The sequence below is a fragment of the Podarcis vaucheri genome, assembly GCF_965113315.1.
Source record: "Podarcis vaucheri genome assembly, chromosome: 12".
Lineage (NCBI taxonomy): Eukaryota > Metazoa > Chordata > Lepidosauria > Squamata > Lacertidae > Podarcis > Podarcis vaucheri.
The window spans coordinates 39,868,892-39,885,632 of NC_138750.1; the positions used below are offsets into that span (position 1 = coordinate 39,868,892).

The window sequence follows — 16,741 nt, forward strand, 5'->3', positions numbered from 1 at the left end:
CTGCTTCTCGTTGAGATCCCTCCAACTTCTCCACCCCCCTTGTTGCGGTGTGCCCCCCCCGCGTTCTCCGCCCCCGTCTTCCTTTCCATCCTTTTTTCTCTCCCCTCCTCCCTCCTGCACCCTGCGCAGCCACAAATCAGGAGTTTGCAAGGCCAGGGGGGTGGGCACCGCCTCCCTCCTCCCCCCCCCGTCGTGGCTTTTCTCCCCTATTAATCATCCCCCTCCCTCCCCTTGAGCAGGAAAAGCCTTTGCATCTGCTTTTCCTCCTTTTGCAATCAGAAATGGGCTGGGATTGTGGGGGACCAGCCCCGCCCCGCCCGTCCCGGGGGACCCCGTCGGGCAGCGGTTGGCCGCCGCGCGGGGCGGGGCTTGGCTTTTGTTGGACGGGGCGGAGGGCGTGACTGGCGTATAAGAGGCGCGCGGAGCCCGCTCGGCCGCTCTCCCGCGCCTCTTCCTCCCGCTGCTCGACGGCGCTGCTCTCTCGCGCTCTCTCCCCGGGATTGCCCACCTTCCTCTTCTGGGATTACAACCATGAGTACCACCAGCAGCAGCCGGAGTTCCTACCGCCGCATGTTCGGCGGGGCCGGCGGGCGGCCCAGCTCTTCAAGCAGCAGCCGCTACGTGACGTCGTCGAGCCGCTACTCGCTGGGCAGCGCCCGGCCCAGCAGCGTCCGCCTGGTGTCGTCGGCGCCCGGCGGCGGCGGCGGGCTCTACGCCTCCAAGGCCATGCGCCTGCGGAGCAGCCTGCCGCCGATGCGGATGCTGGGCGTCGATGGCGGCGTGGACTTCTCTCTGGCCGACGCCATCAACACGGAGTTCAAGGCCAACCGCACCAACGAGAAAGCCGAGCTGCAGGAGCTCAACGACCGCTTCGCCAACTACATCGACAAGGTGCGCTTCCTCGAGCAGCAGAACAAGATCCTGCTGGCCGAGCTCGAGCAGCTCAAGGGCAAAGGCACGTCCCGCCTGGGCGACCTCTACGAGGAGGAGATGCGCGAGCTGCGCCGGCAGGTGGACCAGCTCACCAATGACAAGGCCCGCGTGGAGGTGGACCGCGACAACTTGGCCGAAGACATCATGCGCCTGCGGGAAAAGTAAGGCGCGGGTCCCCTGGACGGGGCTGGGGGGGGGGGTCCGGGGCGAGGGCTGGGTTGGGCTGGTTGAGTAAACTACATTGGCCCCAATGGGACTTGGGGTTTGAGTAGTGGCTTGCCCTGCCAGACTTCCTGCTCTCCGAGTAGTGGTTCCGTCTGTGATGGCGCGCGCGCATCCCTTGCAAACAAAGGAAATGTGCTTCTCGTTTCAAAATGCCTGCAAATTTGTGCGAATTCAGCCAGCCACATTGATTGATTTGTTGGTTGATTGGATGGTTAACACTTCCTCGTTCAGGTTACAGCCCTCGTTCTGTCTGTCTCCATCCATCCCTCTCCCCTTAGGAATGAAGTTGTCGCATCAGCGCTAAGCAAATATAAAAGTCTGAGCGTTCATTCATTCCTTTGATTCAGAAAGCTTGTGAATTCAGTCACGTGGGCTGATTCAGAATGATCACATTCACTTTGTGAATCGCATGAAGGACTCGTCATGTGAAAAAGTTCAGAAAACTTTTCCACAGCTGAGCCTGCGCTGGCTGGAGGCATTGAAGAGGCAGCTGGGCAAGCGCCTTTGTCTTAAGAATCTGCAGTGTGGTGGGTCCCGTTATTCACACTCTGCAGCACAAAGAACAAGGGATGAAGTTCCATTCTTGTTTTACTCTGATGTAAAAGGGGAATTACTTGCAAATAAACATTGAGAGGTGTGGTTTACTCCCATGTAAGTGTGCATAGAATTGGGCTGCTAGCCCCACCCAGTTCAGTAGACTTTACTTTGGCTTCAATTTGCATTTTTTGCTAGAAGCAAGGCCCATTGCACTGGGTGGGAATTTCTTCTGAGTAAACTTGTAGAGGATTGTGGTGCTAGCCTGCAATTACTCACAGACTTACTTCTGTGTAAAGTTGCATAGATTGGATTGCACTGTTACTCTACCCATTGTTGAATCAGTTTATGCTGGTACTTTCCAAAGTTGCATGGTTGCAAGTGCCTGGTAATTTGCCACGTTGGTATTAGAATTATAAGGTCTAGATCAGGGCTAAGTTTGAATTTATGGTTTGGGGAGCTGCTGCAAACCTCCAGTTTTAACAAAATGTGTTAGGCAAACAATCCACAATTGTAGGTCATCTCTCCCTCCCACTCAGCTAGTTGAATAAGTGGGGTAGCCTTCCCTCCCTTTTTTGCTAGGCTTATGTTTATTGGTGGATTTAATGCTGCTGCTTCTGCAAGAGTTCTGCTCCAAGTCTGGTCACACTGTAATGAAAACGGAGCCACACAAATGGAGGCATGGGGTGCTTTTGTGTGGAAGACCTCCCCCTCCCACACTCTTCCCCCTTTTGCTTCTCTTTCCCTCATGGGTGTGGCTGACTGTCCATCAAATCTGAACTTCACTTGGTCAGCTTTTTTCATTTCTTTGAATGGGTCCTTTAATTTTTCCAGACTTCAAGATGAGATGCTTCAGAGGGAAGAAGCTGAGAACAACCTGCAATCTTTCAGACAGGTTTGTAATTTCATACATCCCCACCCCCACCCCCATTAAAGTTTTTAAGTGTTTGTTAAATTCTAGTGCTTAAACGCTTACAAGAAAAAAGCGGAACGGAAAGCCACCTGGTGGTTGAATATGAATAATGGGAGTGTTCTGGTTCTTCGGTACAAATTCAAGTAGTTCTTTCACTTCCCTTGTGTTTTGACTCATACGAAACAGTATTTCTGCATTTTTTAGCAGTATTGAAATGTTAAGATCATAAGAGCCCAGCTCAATCAAACCCAAAGGTCAGTCTAGACCAGCTTTCTGTTTTTGCACAGTGGCTAATGGGATTCCTCTGGGAAGCTGGCTACATTTGTTGCTCCCCAGCAACTTATAGTCTGATGCACGCTGCCTCTGTTCCTGGAGTTTTCATCTAACCATGATGTCTAGAAACTATGAAGATCTATACTGGGGTTGCCACCATGATGATGTTGACCTAAACCAATTTCTCCCAACCATTGGCCATGTTGGCTGGGACTGATCGGAGTTGTAGTCTGACAACATCTAGATGGCACCAATATTGGCTAACCTTGATCTAGACACATTGTCATATAACAACATTGTTGCATTCCGATGAAGATGAAAGGATAGCATATTGCCATGGGCCAAGTAGTAAGTTTGTGGCGGAGAAACTTTTTAACAAAACTTGCTGGTCATGCTTTCAGGCACTATGTTAACACCAGCTGTGTCCAGCTTTTTGAGCTGTGCTTGAATTTAGCAGAGGCATTTACAAGCACATAGCGCTCTTGCAGGGGCCAAGAATTGTTTCTGTTTTATCAACGTCTAGCCTGTTACCCAGAGAAACTCTGTGGAATCGGTTTTTCAGATTGGTAAGGGTGAAAGGGAGCCATCTGTTCGCTTGGCTGAAAGGTATTAATGGTTTCTATGGGATTCACTATGGAATGCCGATGCAGGCATTAACAGCGACTGTGGTGGCAGCAGATTGAAATAATAGGAGCCTTTGTGTTCTGGGGGTGCTTATGGCAGGCTGCATTCTTGCTGGATGTGTAATGATGCAAGCATATTTAGAAACCCATAATTTAAAGCATTGGCCACTTCAGCTGGTCCAGTCTCTAACTGATTATTGAACAAGATTGTCCACTAATTATATTGCTGACATGAAGACCGACCTAAAGTCAACAAGGATGTTAATTTAGGACTGCATAATAATTAATACTTCAGGCATTCCTTCCCATCCCACTAGACTGGTTCACTGGACATTTGAAGTAAATAACATTTGGAGCCTTTCAAAGCTTAGTCATTTTGCTTTGAAAAATGAAGCTTTTCTGCCTTAAGTTCTCTGTGTGCCAATTTTTAATACAATAACTAATTTTCAAACCTCTATTTCAAAGGAGAATGTCAGATGGAAACGGATCCTTTTAAGTAAAGCCATCTCCATAAGACAGTGAGAGTCTGAGTTTGGGCAAAATTCATGAAATAAGTTGCATTTTTCAATTAACTTAAAATAAAAATGTTTGCAACTTTGCTGACTATATCCCCCCCCCTTTTGAGCCAGATTCTCAGTTTGTGGAAGAAACATATTTAGCCCATACTCCTATACCCAACCTTGTAGTAAGCCCATTGAATCCTGTGGGAATTACTTTAGAATTGAAGCAGGATAGCGCATTTGGTTTGAGACTTTCAAGTAAAAGAAGAGGAAGGTGAAATTCGAGAGAGCTGGGTTCACAAGCATGAATGAGACATGTGGCTTGCAGAGTTGTCTTCTACAGTTACTGGTGTGAGCCCCCAGAGTGACCCGAAACTGAGTCTTGGTACTCTTTGGATATGTCTAGTACTGCAGAGAGCTTCAGTCTCTGTGTAGCTCAGAGCACCTTTGTGCGTGGCCTGATAGTTCCATTTGCATGGTTGTCTGCCTCTGAGTGTGGGGAATCCGAGAAGGGTGACTTATGGGATAACATAGCACATTGCTAGGACCACATCTGTCTTGTGGGTATTCTCCAAGACTGCCACTCAGGTAGAAAAAGATTACCAAATACTGAGCCTTCTTGACTCATTCCCCTTGCTTTGCTGGGACTTTTGATCTATCCTGCATGAGCCACGTGACTGGGGGGAGCTATAAATAAAGGGAACAGTGCACAATGGCGTTGTGTCCTCTTTCCTCATGTGTTTGCAATGTTGATTGAGGATTATTTAGCCCAGACCCATAATGCAGATGCAACACTTAGGAGCTTATTCTGTTTTTACTTTTATCTTCCATACTGTAAACCTAAAGCACACTGGCGATGTTCCAGCGTTCTTGAGCACATGGAAGAATATGATAAGAGATGGTCATGCACAGATGATGTAATGAAGTGAACCTTTGGGTACAATATCTGATCTGGTAAAACACTTACCATGTAGGAAGCTGCATTCATTTTGCTGGCAAGATGTTACATGTGGTACAATACCACTGTATAGCTTAGGCATTTGAAAGAGAAAAAGCAGGATCTTGGAACAGAACTACTTAGGGTGGTGAAATCATTAAAATCCTTAACATTAGGCTAAGCATTAGCTTTTGGAAGCCCCTAGGCTGATTCCCCACTTCCACCTTCCTAGCTAACTCCAGGTATGCTTAGGACACCTTGTGGGAAGGAATAGAGAAACCAGGGTTGTAGAGAGGTAGAATGAAAGATACTTTGCTCACGCATTTAGGGGACATTTGACTTGGGTCATGGCTTGTCCTAGACAGAAGGGTCCTAGGTTACAGTGGTGCCCTGCAAGACGAATGCCTCGCAAGACGGAAAATTCGCTAGACGAAAGAGTTTTCCGTTTTGGAGGTGCTTCGCAAAACGAATTTCCTATGGGCTTGCTTCGCAAGACGACAATGTCTTGCGAGTTCCTGCTGGTGTTTTTTTTCCTCCCCCCTTTTTCTAAGCCGCTAAGCCGCTTATCAGCTGATCCGTTCAGCAGATAAGTCGCTAATAGCGCTAATCCGCTAATCCGTCAATGGGCTTGCTTCGCAAGACGAAAAAACCGCTAGACGAAGAGAATCACAGAACGGATTCTTTTCGTCTTGCGAGGCACCACTGTACTGTCAATTGACAAGCTCTTTGGCAGCAGGCCCAAAACAACTCTGCTGGAGTTCACTGGGCTATCTTGACTTGATATAAGAGCTTCACATACTCAGGCTGGTCTGCCTGCAAGAATTGCTTCCTCGTTTTACTGTGCATGATTGACAGATGGAGGCCATGGAAGAACCAGCGCTCAGATCCAAATAGCCTAATTGCTACAACTCTGTGCAGCAGTGAAGTTGCCAGATACCTTTACAAGTTTAATTTAGTATGGATCCCAAGTTTGATTGTGACCTCCCCAATATAGGGGTTTAAGGCTGTGAAATGTGTGTGTGTATGTATGTATGTATGGTGTCAAGCTTCCCTCCCCATAATTTAATGGCTCAGAATGAAATAGCAGCTCACAATGAGTGTTTTCAGCAAACTGTCTTTGAAGTCTGTAAAGTGAGACGTGAAAGAGATGAGGGTGTCCTGCTGGAAAGAGCTTAGGAAGGATAAGCTGCGTCTCCCTTGGTTGAAACATGGGGAAGGAAAATGCTAAATCCCTGAAGCTGGAAGGTGGGGGACAAAGCTTGTATTCCTCTAGTATTCCATAAATGTCTCAGGGCATTCCTCTAAAATAGGTGAGGAACCAAGGGCCTCTCCAGCTGTTGTAGGATTCCTCAACTCCCATCAGCCCCAGCCAGCATAGCCAGTGTTCAGGCAATGATGGGAGCCATGGTCTTGCAACCTCTGAAGCGTCCAGGGCTCCCCACCCCAGCCATTGTCTTCAGGCGTAAAACCTCAACTCAGCAATGCTTTGTTCCTAACCAGCATTTCTTGTCTAGTGACCTGCTTCACCACAAAGCATCTCTATATGTATATATACAGTTGAGCCTTCTGCACATGTTAACTTGAGTATGTAGAGCATCGTTACATAGAGTGGGACTCTGCTTTTACCTCTCCCTCCCCCAAATTGTGTCACCCGCCCCAACAATGGCATGCTCCGCATGTAGAAAAAAGCCCAGTGTGCAAGGAGCTCCATGCAGTGTGCCAGGCATGTGGTGCTCCAGCTTGCAGAAGCATATGCGTTCTTCTACAGGTAGAGTGAACCATGTGGTTGTTGAAGGTGCAACACCAGAGCTAAAACTGGCTCTTCTCTGCAGTCTACATGATTATGTCTTCTAAGTTTCCTTCATAGTTCTTTGCTTTCTCCCTAATTGTGTTCCACTGAGAGCCAGCACCTGTTATTGGACTCAAAGGAACTCCTTTCCCAATAGTTCAAGCCCAGACTGTCATCTCAAGTCAAGCTGCAAGAGTGCACTCTAGTTATACTTGCATGTGGATATTTATTTATTTTTTAGTGCTAGCCACAACTGGGCTAATACTTTTGCTGCCTGAGCTTGTGTTGCTTTCCCAGACTCTCAAATAAAAATCTGCAATACCCCTGGCCAGCCAAGTTACTTTAGCATGGGGGTAGCCAATGTGGTACTCTCAAGATGGTACTGGACTGACAATTGGGCTGATGGGAGTTGGGAGTACAGCAACATCTGGAAGGGAGCTGCTTTAGCACCTGAGACTGAAAATCGCACAAGAACATCTCCCCTTTCTAACAGTAAAATAAATAACAGTTTGCATGACCACTTATGACACTCCAGAAACATCTTCCAGCAATGGCACTCTTTCACTCTTTGCCTAAAGGTGTTGTTGTTCGAAGTTTTGAGGGGGAGAGTGGGCCAGAATCACTAGCCTGGTGCATCTAGAACAATCTGCATTAGCTTTCAGTGGACCGAGCGTGTTCATTTTTCAGCTATACTTGCAACAGGTGCCTTGAGAGGAGGATATGAACTCTTGCTGTGGGCTCACACTTGTCTGGGATAAGCAGTGAGCTTTCAGGCATGAAATCTGATTTCTGAAATGGCATTGCTGAGTTCCTGTGTGAAATAACTGGCAGCTTTGCACAGTTGCAGAGAAAACAAAAGTAGGTTCTGAGATGAGTGCTAATCTCTTTTGCTTACTGCCAAGTACACACAACACAACATTATCTGCCTTTCTGTTGTGGCTGAGCCCTACTGTATTTTGCCGTCCTTCTCCAGCCCAGCTAATCCTTTGCCTGGAGTCTTAAATGACACCAACTATTTCTTTTGTGTAACAAACCTGCTGTCCTAAATGGAATGGAATGATAAAGTTTGTGGACATTCATTAGTAGCTTGTTTCAGGTGCATTAATATTTCAAATAACTTTCCTGATGTAATATCCTAAAGTTCTTAAAGTACTTGCATGCCTTTGATCCTGTTGCAATGAATTTAGTGTGTAAATAGGTTACTTTAACCACACGAAAACATGCCACACCATTCGTTTCATCTCAGACTGCATACAACTTCTATCTAAACTAAACTTTTTTTTCTGGTGGTCAAATGTGTTTAGTCTAAGTTGAGATCACCTAGATACAGTGATGCTGGCTTTCCAGAAAAAATACTGGAAAATTTCTGCTACTCCATATTGATTTGATTCTGCATGTTTCAAACTGGTATTCATAAGCCAAACTAAAAGTATGTCATACTAACTTTAAAGTTTTTTCTGTAGCCAAAAATAGTTGAACTGAAATACTGAATTAGAGTTGGGGAATTCAATAAAGTACACTTGGTGTGCTTAAAATATTATAATAAAAAATTTTATTGGAAATTACTGATAATGGAATGATTAAGACATGACATGACAATAGTATGTTTTTTAATTAAGAAAACAATTGAAGGTGCCAATAAGATTTATACTTCCGCCTCTTTTGACTGAAAGCTGTGCAGCCTTTCTGAAAATAGCTCCCTAGAAAAAGTGATTGCAGTTTCAGATTTGACTAGACTTCATTGATCATTAATTAATGTTATGAAACAATGACTTTCTCAAAATGGAAAATTGTATGCAGAAAAAATATAGCTGTGGAGAGCTTTGGTCGGATTCTGTGTTGTAGACAATTTTCCATGGAGAAATGTCAAACCTCCACCTCAATTACTGAAGGAAGGAAGTGAAATTGAGCCGCTCCTTATTTAGACAGAAGTTTGTTCATTGCAGACATTTTTGCCCCATATTTCAACATTCTCCCAGTTAGCTTATGAATGTTTCTGACACCTTTCCCCCTGTTGTTCCTCCCTCAGGATGTTGACAATGCCTCCTTGAACCGCCTGGATCTTGAACGCAAAGTTGAATCTCTGCAAGAAGAGATTATCTTCTTGAAGAAGCTCCATGATGAGGTAATTTTTGAACTCCCATCAGCTTTCCAATGTGATTCCTTAGGGGGGAAATGAATTGCATTGGTAAAAATGTTCAATCTCTGGAATGTCATCCTTTTTTCCCCTTGAAGGAAATCCGTGAGCTTCAGGCCCAGATCCAGGAACAACATATCCAGATCGATGTGGATGTTGCCAAACCTGATCTCACTGCTGCCCTGCGCGATGTGCGTCAACAGTACGAATGTGTTGCTGCTAAGAACCTCCAGGAAGCTGAAGAGTGGTACAAATCCAAAGTAAGCGAATGGCCTTTGGCTTCAATTAGAGGATTTCTTTAATAAAATAAAATACTTTAGTTCAGCAGTTCTACATTTTGTCATTTGGATGCAAAGTGCTAATCTTAGTTGCCTGAATATGATGGTCATGGAACTATTAGGGATCTACTGTAGGCCTTGATACTACAGAAAGCACTCCCTCAAAATGGCGGTATACTGCAGATTTCTTTAAAAAATAAAATAAAACTTGTGTGTACATTAGAAGATTTATGTCCCACGCTTTCTGTCACAAAAAGGATTCTGAGAGGTGGCTTAATTATTTAATAAAATGAGACCTTTAAAAGCAATCCATTAAAAATAAATCATAATTAGTAATGGGAGCATTTCACACTCGTTTTAAGAGAGGGACACTTACAAGCTACACTCAGCTCAGGCTACGTAAGGTGTACACTCTTCTCCTCTTCCCAACTTCCAGTGCCTCAAAGAGAATACCAGAAACAGTTAAGAAACAACTCATAGTCTCTAAGTAACACAACACATAACTTCGGAAACCGTGTCGGAACTGAATTGGGTGAACACATGAACTTGGCAAGTCTGCCCAGGGACACAGTTTTAGCTTCTTATCATCAGCATTAGAATTCTTCTTATGATTCTTCTTTATTGCCTACCCTTAACCAGTAGGTCCCAGGGTGGGTAACGGTAATTTAAAATTCAGAATTAAAATCAGTTAAGACAGAATACAGTTGCAGAAATAGGGTGGGCCATGAAAACACACACATTACATCTGTGTTAGAATCACTGATTTTATTTATATTTCGGTTAAAAAAATGTTGCTTGGGTTTTAACCTCTTAGAGATTTTCTGTCAAATAAGTGTTATATAAATTTTCTTAATTTATATTTTGGATATTTTAAATTTCAATTTTTAAAATAAGGGTGGTTCCTGGTGTTCCTTGATAAGTGGCACTTAATAACATGTAAAAGTTGAGAAAATGTAGGTGCAGCATTGAAAGTTCAGTGTTTCTAAGAATATGCCGTATTTTTTCTGTGTATAAGATGCCCCCTATTCTGGGGAACTCAAAATTAAGAAAACACCCCTGAGCACTACCCGTGTATAAGACGAGCCCCAATTTTAAACCTAATTTTTTGGTTTAAAAACCCCTAGTCTACAGGGGAAAATATGGAATTCCCCATAAAACTAGAATCCTGTGACAGGATCGTGTGTCTCTTTGTACCTTGATGTGTCTTGAAGGGATAGTTGCAGGCCAGTAACATTCTGGTTTGGTTTTTTTAAAAAAAGTATTGTGTCCTGTTGCTAAGGAGCATCTGGCAAGCTGCAGATGGGTTTGGTTATGTTGTTAAAAGCAGTTGGAATTCTGTAGGGACTTCTCTGCATGGTAAACAAATGTCTCACAGACACATATATTGGGAGGTCACGTTGCAATTGTGAAATGAGCCCATTAAAAAAGACAGGGTTATATCATGCAAGTCTTCATGACGCAGAGGCCTAGTCCACCCAAAGTGGCTTGTAAGGTGCGAATCAGCTGAGTTCTGCTCATCAATCATGCCCTTTGGTACCAGAGTTTAATTCGCCCAGTTCTTAATATGTGTCTTAGCTAAAAGGTGGGCTCTTGAAAAAGTTCATCTAGTTAACCTTGGTGTGGTTGTTAGTTTGCAGATCTGTCTGAAGCAGCCTCCCGGAACAATGATGCCCTGCGCCAGGCCAAGCAAGAAGCGAATGAGTACCGCAGGCAAATTCAGAGTCTCACCTGTGAAGTGGATGCACTTAAAGGAACTGTAAGTGAAAGATGACGCTTGGAGGGGAAGGCTTTGGCAGGTGGTGGTGGTGGTGGTTTTTTAAGAAGAAAAGTATGTTTAAGTCTGCATTTCTCAGTCATTCTTTTGGAATAGCTAAACTTAAATATTACATGTTTGCAAAAGAGACCTTTCAAACAATAAAGTTGGCATATGCCCTAACAAAGCTGCCTGACATAGAAATGAGCCTGTGGTTCATCTCTGTCTCTGATCTCAAGCTGGTGATAAAACTAGGGCCACCCTAGTTTTATCAGGCTACCCTAAAAATTCTTTCAATTGAGACTCTAGGGATTGAATGTACAGCCTTGTTATGCATGTGATCTGCTGCTGAGCTGTTGTCTTTGCAGAATGTTCTGCACTCATAAAATGAATCTAATCTTACGACTCGAGTCCATTCTGCACATTCTTGTAGCAAGTGAAGGAGCCTTCTGTCTTCCATGTTTACACTTGGGAACATATAAATCTGACTTAACACCTTGCCAGACAGTTGTATCTCACTCAGGATTGTCTACACCAGGGCTGGCGGACATGTGGTCTTCCAGATGTTTCTGGGTTAAAAAATAAGTTTTTACTTGAATCAGCCTTGGGCAGCATTTCTTAATGGTCAGGGATGAATTGAGCCATTGGGGTTTGTTCCGCTTTAATCCTACCAGAGTATAAACTCATTGAAATTAATAGATGTTATTAACTCGGGTCCACTTGCTTGGATACAACCTATTGATTTCACCATTTTACCCATGAACTGAATGCTATTGCTTGAAGCCTCAGTGTACGCTTCTGTGAAATCTCTCCAGAATGAATCCCTGGAACGCCAGATGCGTGAGATGGAGGAGAACTTTAATCTTGAAGCTGCTAACTACCAAGACAACATTGCCCGACTCCAGGATGAGATCCAAAACATGAAGGAAGAAATGGCTCGCCATCTGCGCGAGTACCAAGAGCTGCTGAATGTAAAGATGGCTCTTGATATTGAGATTGCCACTTACAGGAAACTGCTGGAGGGAGAAGAGAGCAGGTACTAGATTCATCCGGTGAACCCTCAGCAAGCATTTCTGAAAACAGTCTCAGCCGTCTTATCTAAATATGACTTCTGTCTTCTTTTTTCAGAATCACAATGCCCATTCCGACTTTTGCTTCCCTGAACCTGAGAGGTAAGCAAGTGCCATCTATATCTGGTAGCTGGACGTCCTTGGTGTATTAACCATTTTTATGTAAATAGTACGGACATTGAGTTTAACTCGGCAATAGAAGGTCTTGATTTTGGCATCTGATGTATGTAAAGGGTCTGGACTTCCCTTGATGCACTCTTGAGTCCTTGTTGCAATGCCCACCTTGTATCAGATGTGTAATCTGGGACTAGAATTGTTGAAGTGTCCTTCTCTGGGTGGTCCTGCCTTTTGCCATTGGATGGGTGTGGATGGTCCTGACTTAGGGTTGAATTAGCCGTTTGCTTTTTTAAACATTGTTTTGTTGGTACCCTAAATAGAGAGCTTCCAAAAGGCCTGATATCTCATTGGTTTTGCATAGCAATATTACCCAAGCACTGATCTAAGATCAGCATTGCTGTGGCATCTTTCTAACATGAGTGAGAATTCTCTACAGAGTTCTAACTGTGCTATTCTTATCTACAGAAACAAACCTTGAGTCTATCCCAATAGACACCCACTCCAAGAGAACACTTCTTATCAAGACTGTTGAAACTAGAGATGGACAAGTGAGTGCTACGAGCAATTACAGTTGTGGGGCTGTGTATATACATACATATTTACATTTATGCTGTTAAACGTATCTTCTAGGGGTGTGGAACATACTACTTTAGCATACTGGAATATATTATGGGGGTATCCTTTCCTCTCTTCTGGACTGGCTGTGTGTGTGCACACACAAAGACAGTCAAAATGGTCAACCTTTTATGCCCAGGATGCTTAATGAAAGTTGAGTGTCTACCTCCAAATTTGTGAAGGATCTAGATCCTGTGTTTGCCATTGTTTCATTGGAACGGTGGGAGGGATAGATACTGGTTGCAGGGCATGAAAACGTGGATGAACGGGATTCAATTCTACAAGGATACTGGGCTAAGCCTAGAATTCCATCTAAAAGTCATCAACAAGCCTATCTAGCTCTGGTTTCTGAGCCCTTAAGTCAGGCTGCTGTCTCTGTTCAAAACCTCCACAATGTGAATAATTTTTCCACTGAATGCTGTGCTTCAAATGCTGTGTGGTGCAGCAATTCCAAGGACTGCTCTGCATTTGTTGGATGTCTTGGGCAGGTTTAAGCATGTGGTGACAGAAGGCCAGCTGTCTCTAAATTGCTGAGTTGCCTTTCTTTAAACTCCCCCCTCCACACCCCGCCTTGGCTCCCAAGGAGATATCTTGAGCAGGTGGTGGGAAGCTGGGAAGACTTTCTGGTGTCCCTCCATATGCTTTGAGGTATCAGAGGGGAGGGCAAGGGGAGCTGGGCACAGTGTTGCACCAGCCTGTTGAGTTGCACCTTCCTTTTTGCTGCCTATACAATCTGTGGACCATGTGGCGAGCCAGACAGTAGTGTTTGTGCAAGATTTCTAGTCACTAGCTTCAAGTGGAAAATATTTCAAGTGGCAGTTAAGCTTCCCTGTGAAAGGTTTAGGAGCTGAGATCAATTGACAATTAAATACCCTTCTAATGCTTTACGATACTTGTCTTAATAGGTTATCAATGAAACTTCTCACCATGATGAACTGGAGTGAAGAAGAGAACAGCACATCTTCCTTGTGCCGAAATGAACCCTTACCAGCAAAACTAAAAAAAGAGAAACAGCTTTTCAAGTGCCTTTCTGCAGTTTTTTCCAAGAGCGCAAGGTGGTTATGCTAGAAGATATAGGTCTTAGATCATGCAAAACTGACTCTCTTGATGGGTTAGAAGAGCTTAAAAAAAAGGGAGTCTAGTTCAGATAGCACTATCTTGTGCTGCAATACTGTTGTTTTTTTAAGTTTCTGAATTGAATAAAACTGCTTTTTCAGCACAGTATGATGAGAAACCTCTCACTGCTTCAATAAACATTTGGGAAATTGCTTTCTCATGTCTTCTTGATTTGCAGCAAGTTTTTAGCAACAATCATAGATCTACTTTCATTGTAGCAGCAAGAAATGCTTCCAAGGTTGTTGTTTTTTTAATGGAAAACACGCACGCACACATCTACACCTGCTCTTTGAAACTTGGTGTCTGTCAAGATTAGCTCTTACACAGTAATTATACACTATTGAGGGGATAAATATATTTTCCTTGGGGTATAAGCACATGACTACTCCTTTTCCAGCACCCTCATTGTGATATTTGTTTTAATATAGGAAAAAGGTCTCTCTCCTAGGAAGCTTCTTCATACCACATCAGACCACTGGTCAATTTAGGCTAGTATTGATGGGCAACTTGTGATATTGCTGATGTTTTTCAACTCTCATCAGCCCTGGAAACATTTAGAAAGTGGCAGGCTCCCCACCCCTTACTCTACACAGACTGTAGACAGCTTGTCTGTCTTGGCACTATAAGGAGAGACATAGGATTGAAACCACCTCTGCAGCCTTTTGCATGCAAGCCATCTGCTCTGCAAGTGGACTATGCTCCCCCACTAGTTGCCCCTAGTGACCAAGACACACACTCCCTTCAGATCAGCTTTTATACTGGGCTGAACTAATAGTAAGGTATTCCTTCCCCAAAGCTGTGAAATTCTTTTTGGCACTCACCTGAAGTCATAAAAAAACCCAGACCCTATTGTGCTTCCCATAAGTTGATCTGAGCATCTTCTCTTGCCCCCAAAAACCCAGACCCTATTGTGCTTCCCATAAGTTGATCTGAGCATCTTCTCTTGCCCCCAACCCTACCTGGCAGCAGTGACTTTGGAGATGCCTAATAAAGCTACAAGACCTTTGCACTCCTTGCGTTAGAAATGCAAGAAACATTTATTATCTATCAGATTCTGGGTGTCCTGCAAGCTACTTTTCCCCACAGGTGCCTAAAATAATGCCATGACATTCCAGAGCCTGTGAAGGCAAATAGGTCTTGCCGTTGCCACTGTTTCTGGTGAATTTTTGGGGAAGGGAAGAGGCACTGATGCTACTAGGGTCAATTTGGTTATAAGCCAGTGCTTGGGGCGGAAGTTTATGGCCTCACCAATTTTGACATCACTAGCTGCAATAGTAGCCTGCATGGAATGTGCCTGATGGTACAAACCATCTGTTGAATGGCGCCTGTTCCACAATGTGGGTATGAGATACATATTACTCTCTAGTCTTTTTTAAAAATAGACTGCTTTTGTTGCTGTTCAGGTGCACTCATTTAGCCCTCATTGGTACGGGGTGAAAACCAGTAAGGCTCTTTATCTCCTTGCAGCTCCCTGACCTGCCTTCCCATGTCTAGTAAACAGCACAATTTGACTCAGGAATATGAGAGCACCACAAATCCCCCCCCCCATTTGTCTCATTGATTGGAGTAAACACAGAGCACATATTTATGTACATATATGTAGTGCCAGGCTTCCTATATATCTTGTTATGTGCAGTTTCAAATTGATCAAACTTGCAGGAAACCATTCATACCACTTTTGCTGTCTTTATGTATGAATTTAACAGGGGCATGTGAATGGGTTTATTTTAGGAGCAGCTCGAGGTGATGCGTATGGCTCTCGCTGCCTCATTTTCTCCTCACAACTGCTTTGAAGTTTTTTCCTACCATCAAGAAGTATATAAACTTCATGAATTAAAAAATATCAAGAACCCTGTGAGATAGGAGTGGTCCAAGGCCATACATGGAGCTTCATGGCTGAGGGGGTGTTTGAACCCTGCTCTCCCAGCTCATAGTCCCAACACTCCTGCCATTATACCACATTGACCTCTGTGTGTGTGTCTTGCGTGCCAGTATTCATGGCTGGTTTAGCTTCCATTCATTTGCTCTTGCTGCTGAGCGCTTGTTTTGCTCACATCTGCTTTGTCTGCATAGCACAAATTATTTCCCTGGTGGGCTTGTGGTGCCAGCATGACTGGCAGAGAACAAGGCTTAGGCCCTTGTTCCCTCCCAGCAGACTTTGGCCCTGTAGGGACCACACAGCCAATTGCTAGTTCGTCTCACGCAAGTCAAGCCTCGGGTAGTGTTAGCAGAGTAAATTAATATAATCATTTGTTGGGTGATCATGTGGCTTACCCCAGCCTTTGAGAGCATGGGTGAGCAGGCCTTTAAAAATTATAAATACCCCCCTCTCTGTTTATTATGGAGCGAAAGCTTTTAATGATAGCTTGAGAACAGGTGGGCAGTTGATGCAATGCCTTTCCAGATTTTTTTTCCTTTAAGAACTGTGATTTAGAACAGTGTGAGAACAAAAGGTTGTTGGGTCTTGCTGCTTAGTTATTATAACCATTACTTACTATAGGCATTTAGCATTATAAATCCAATTTTTTTTACTATGCCCTTAAAAAAAGATTCCAGGTGTGCTTACAATGAAAATGAAGCTGCACTGAAATTATGTCTATATCCCTGTTTTTCTTAGTGACACCCATTCATTTTAAACAAACAAGCTAGACTGGATTGAATGTAGCTGGGAGAACACACTCCCATCTTCTTTTTCTATTTTCCCGTTGTTGAAAATATCCCACCTAAGTGACTATATAAAAGATACCAGCCTCCAATTATGTTTTACTAAGCATCTCTTATCGGGCAACCTTTTCTTATCTTCAAAGCCATTATTTCTGATTGAGCAGCATTAACATTAATGCCACACATTAATATTTCATTTGTATAAATTGATATGATATGAAAGGGGTAGGCGAGGAAAATATGGCATTTGAAGACCAATGCTCA

General features: G+C 43.9%; 1 protein-coding gene across 1 annotated transcript; it reads left to right on the top strand.

Annotated features, from left to right (window-relative positions):
- The first annotated feature begins 436 nt into the window (after positions 1 to 436).
- On the top strand, positions 437 to 13,966 carry VIM (vimentin). Its single transcript, XM_082192058.1, has 9 exons — positions 437 to 1,094; positions 2,527 to 2,587; positions 8,757 to 8,852; positions 8,963 to 9,124; positions 10,773 to 10,898; positions 11,711 to 11,931; positions 12,024 to 12,067; positions 12,548 to 12,630; positions 13,603 to 13,966. The coding sequence occupies exons 1-9, from the start codon at positions 532 to 534 to the stop codon at positions 13,639 to 13,641; spliced, it is 1,395 nt and encodes a 464-aa protein (XP_082048184.1). The 5' UTR covers positions 437 to 531; the 3' UTR covers positions 13,642 to 13,966.
- The last annotated feature ends 2,775 nt before the right edge of the window (positions 13,967 to 16,741 follow it).

Excerpts from the sequence above, each read along its gene's own strand:
- VIM (XM_082192058.1), top strand. The coding sequence starts at position 532 with ATGAGTACCACCAGCAGCAGCCGGAGTTCCTACCGCCGCATGTTCGGC. Across the intron at positions 1,095-2,526 it reads ATCATGCGCCTGCGGGAAAA|ACTTCAAGATGAGATGCTTC; the intron begins GTAAGGCGCGGG and ends TAATTTTTCCAG. Across the intron at positions 12,068-12,547 it reads TGCTTCCCTGAACCTGAGAG|AAACAAACCTTGAGTCTATC; the intron begins GTAAGCAAGTGC and ends TCTTATCTACAG.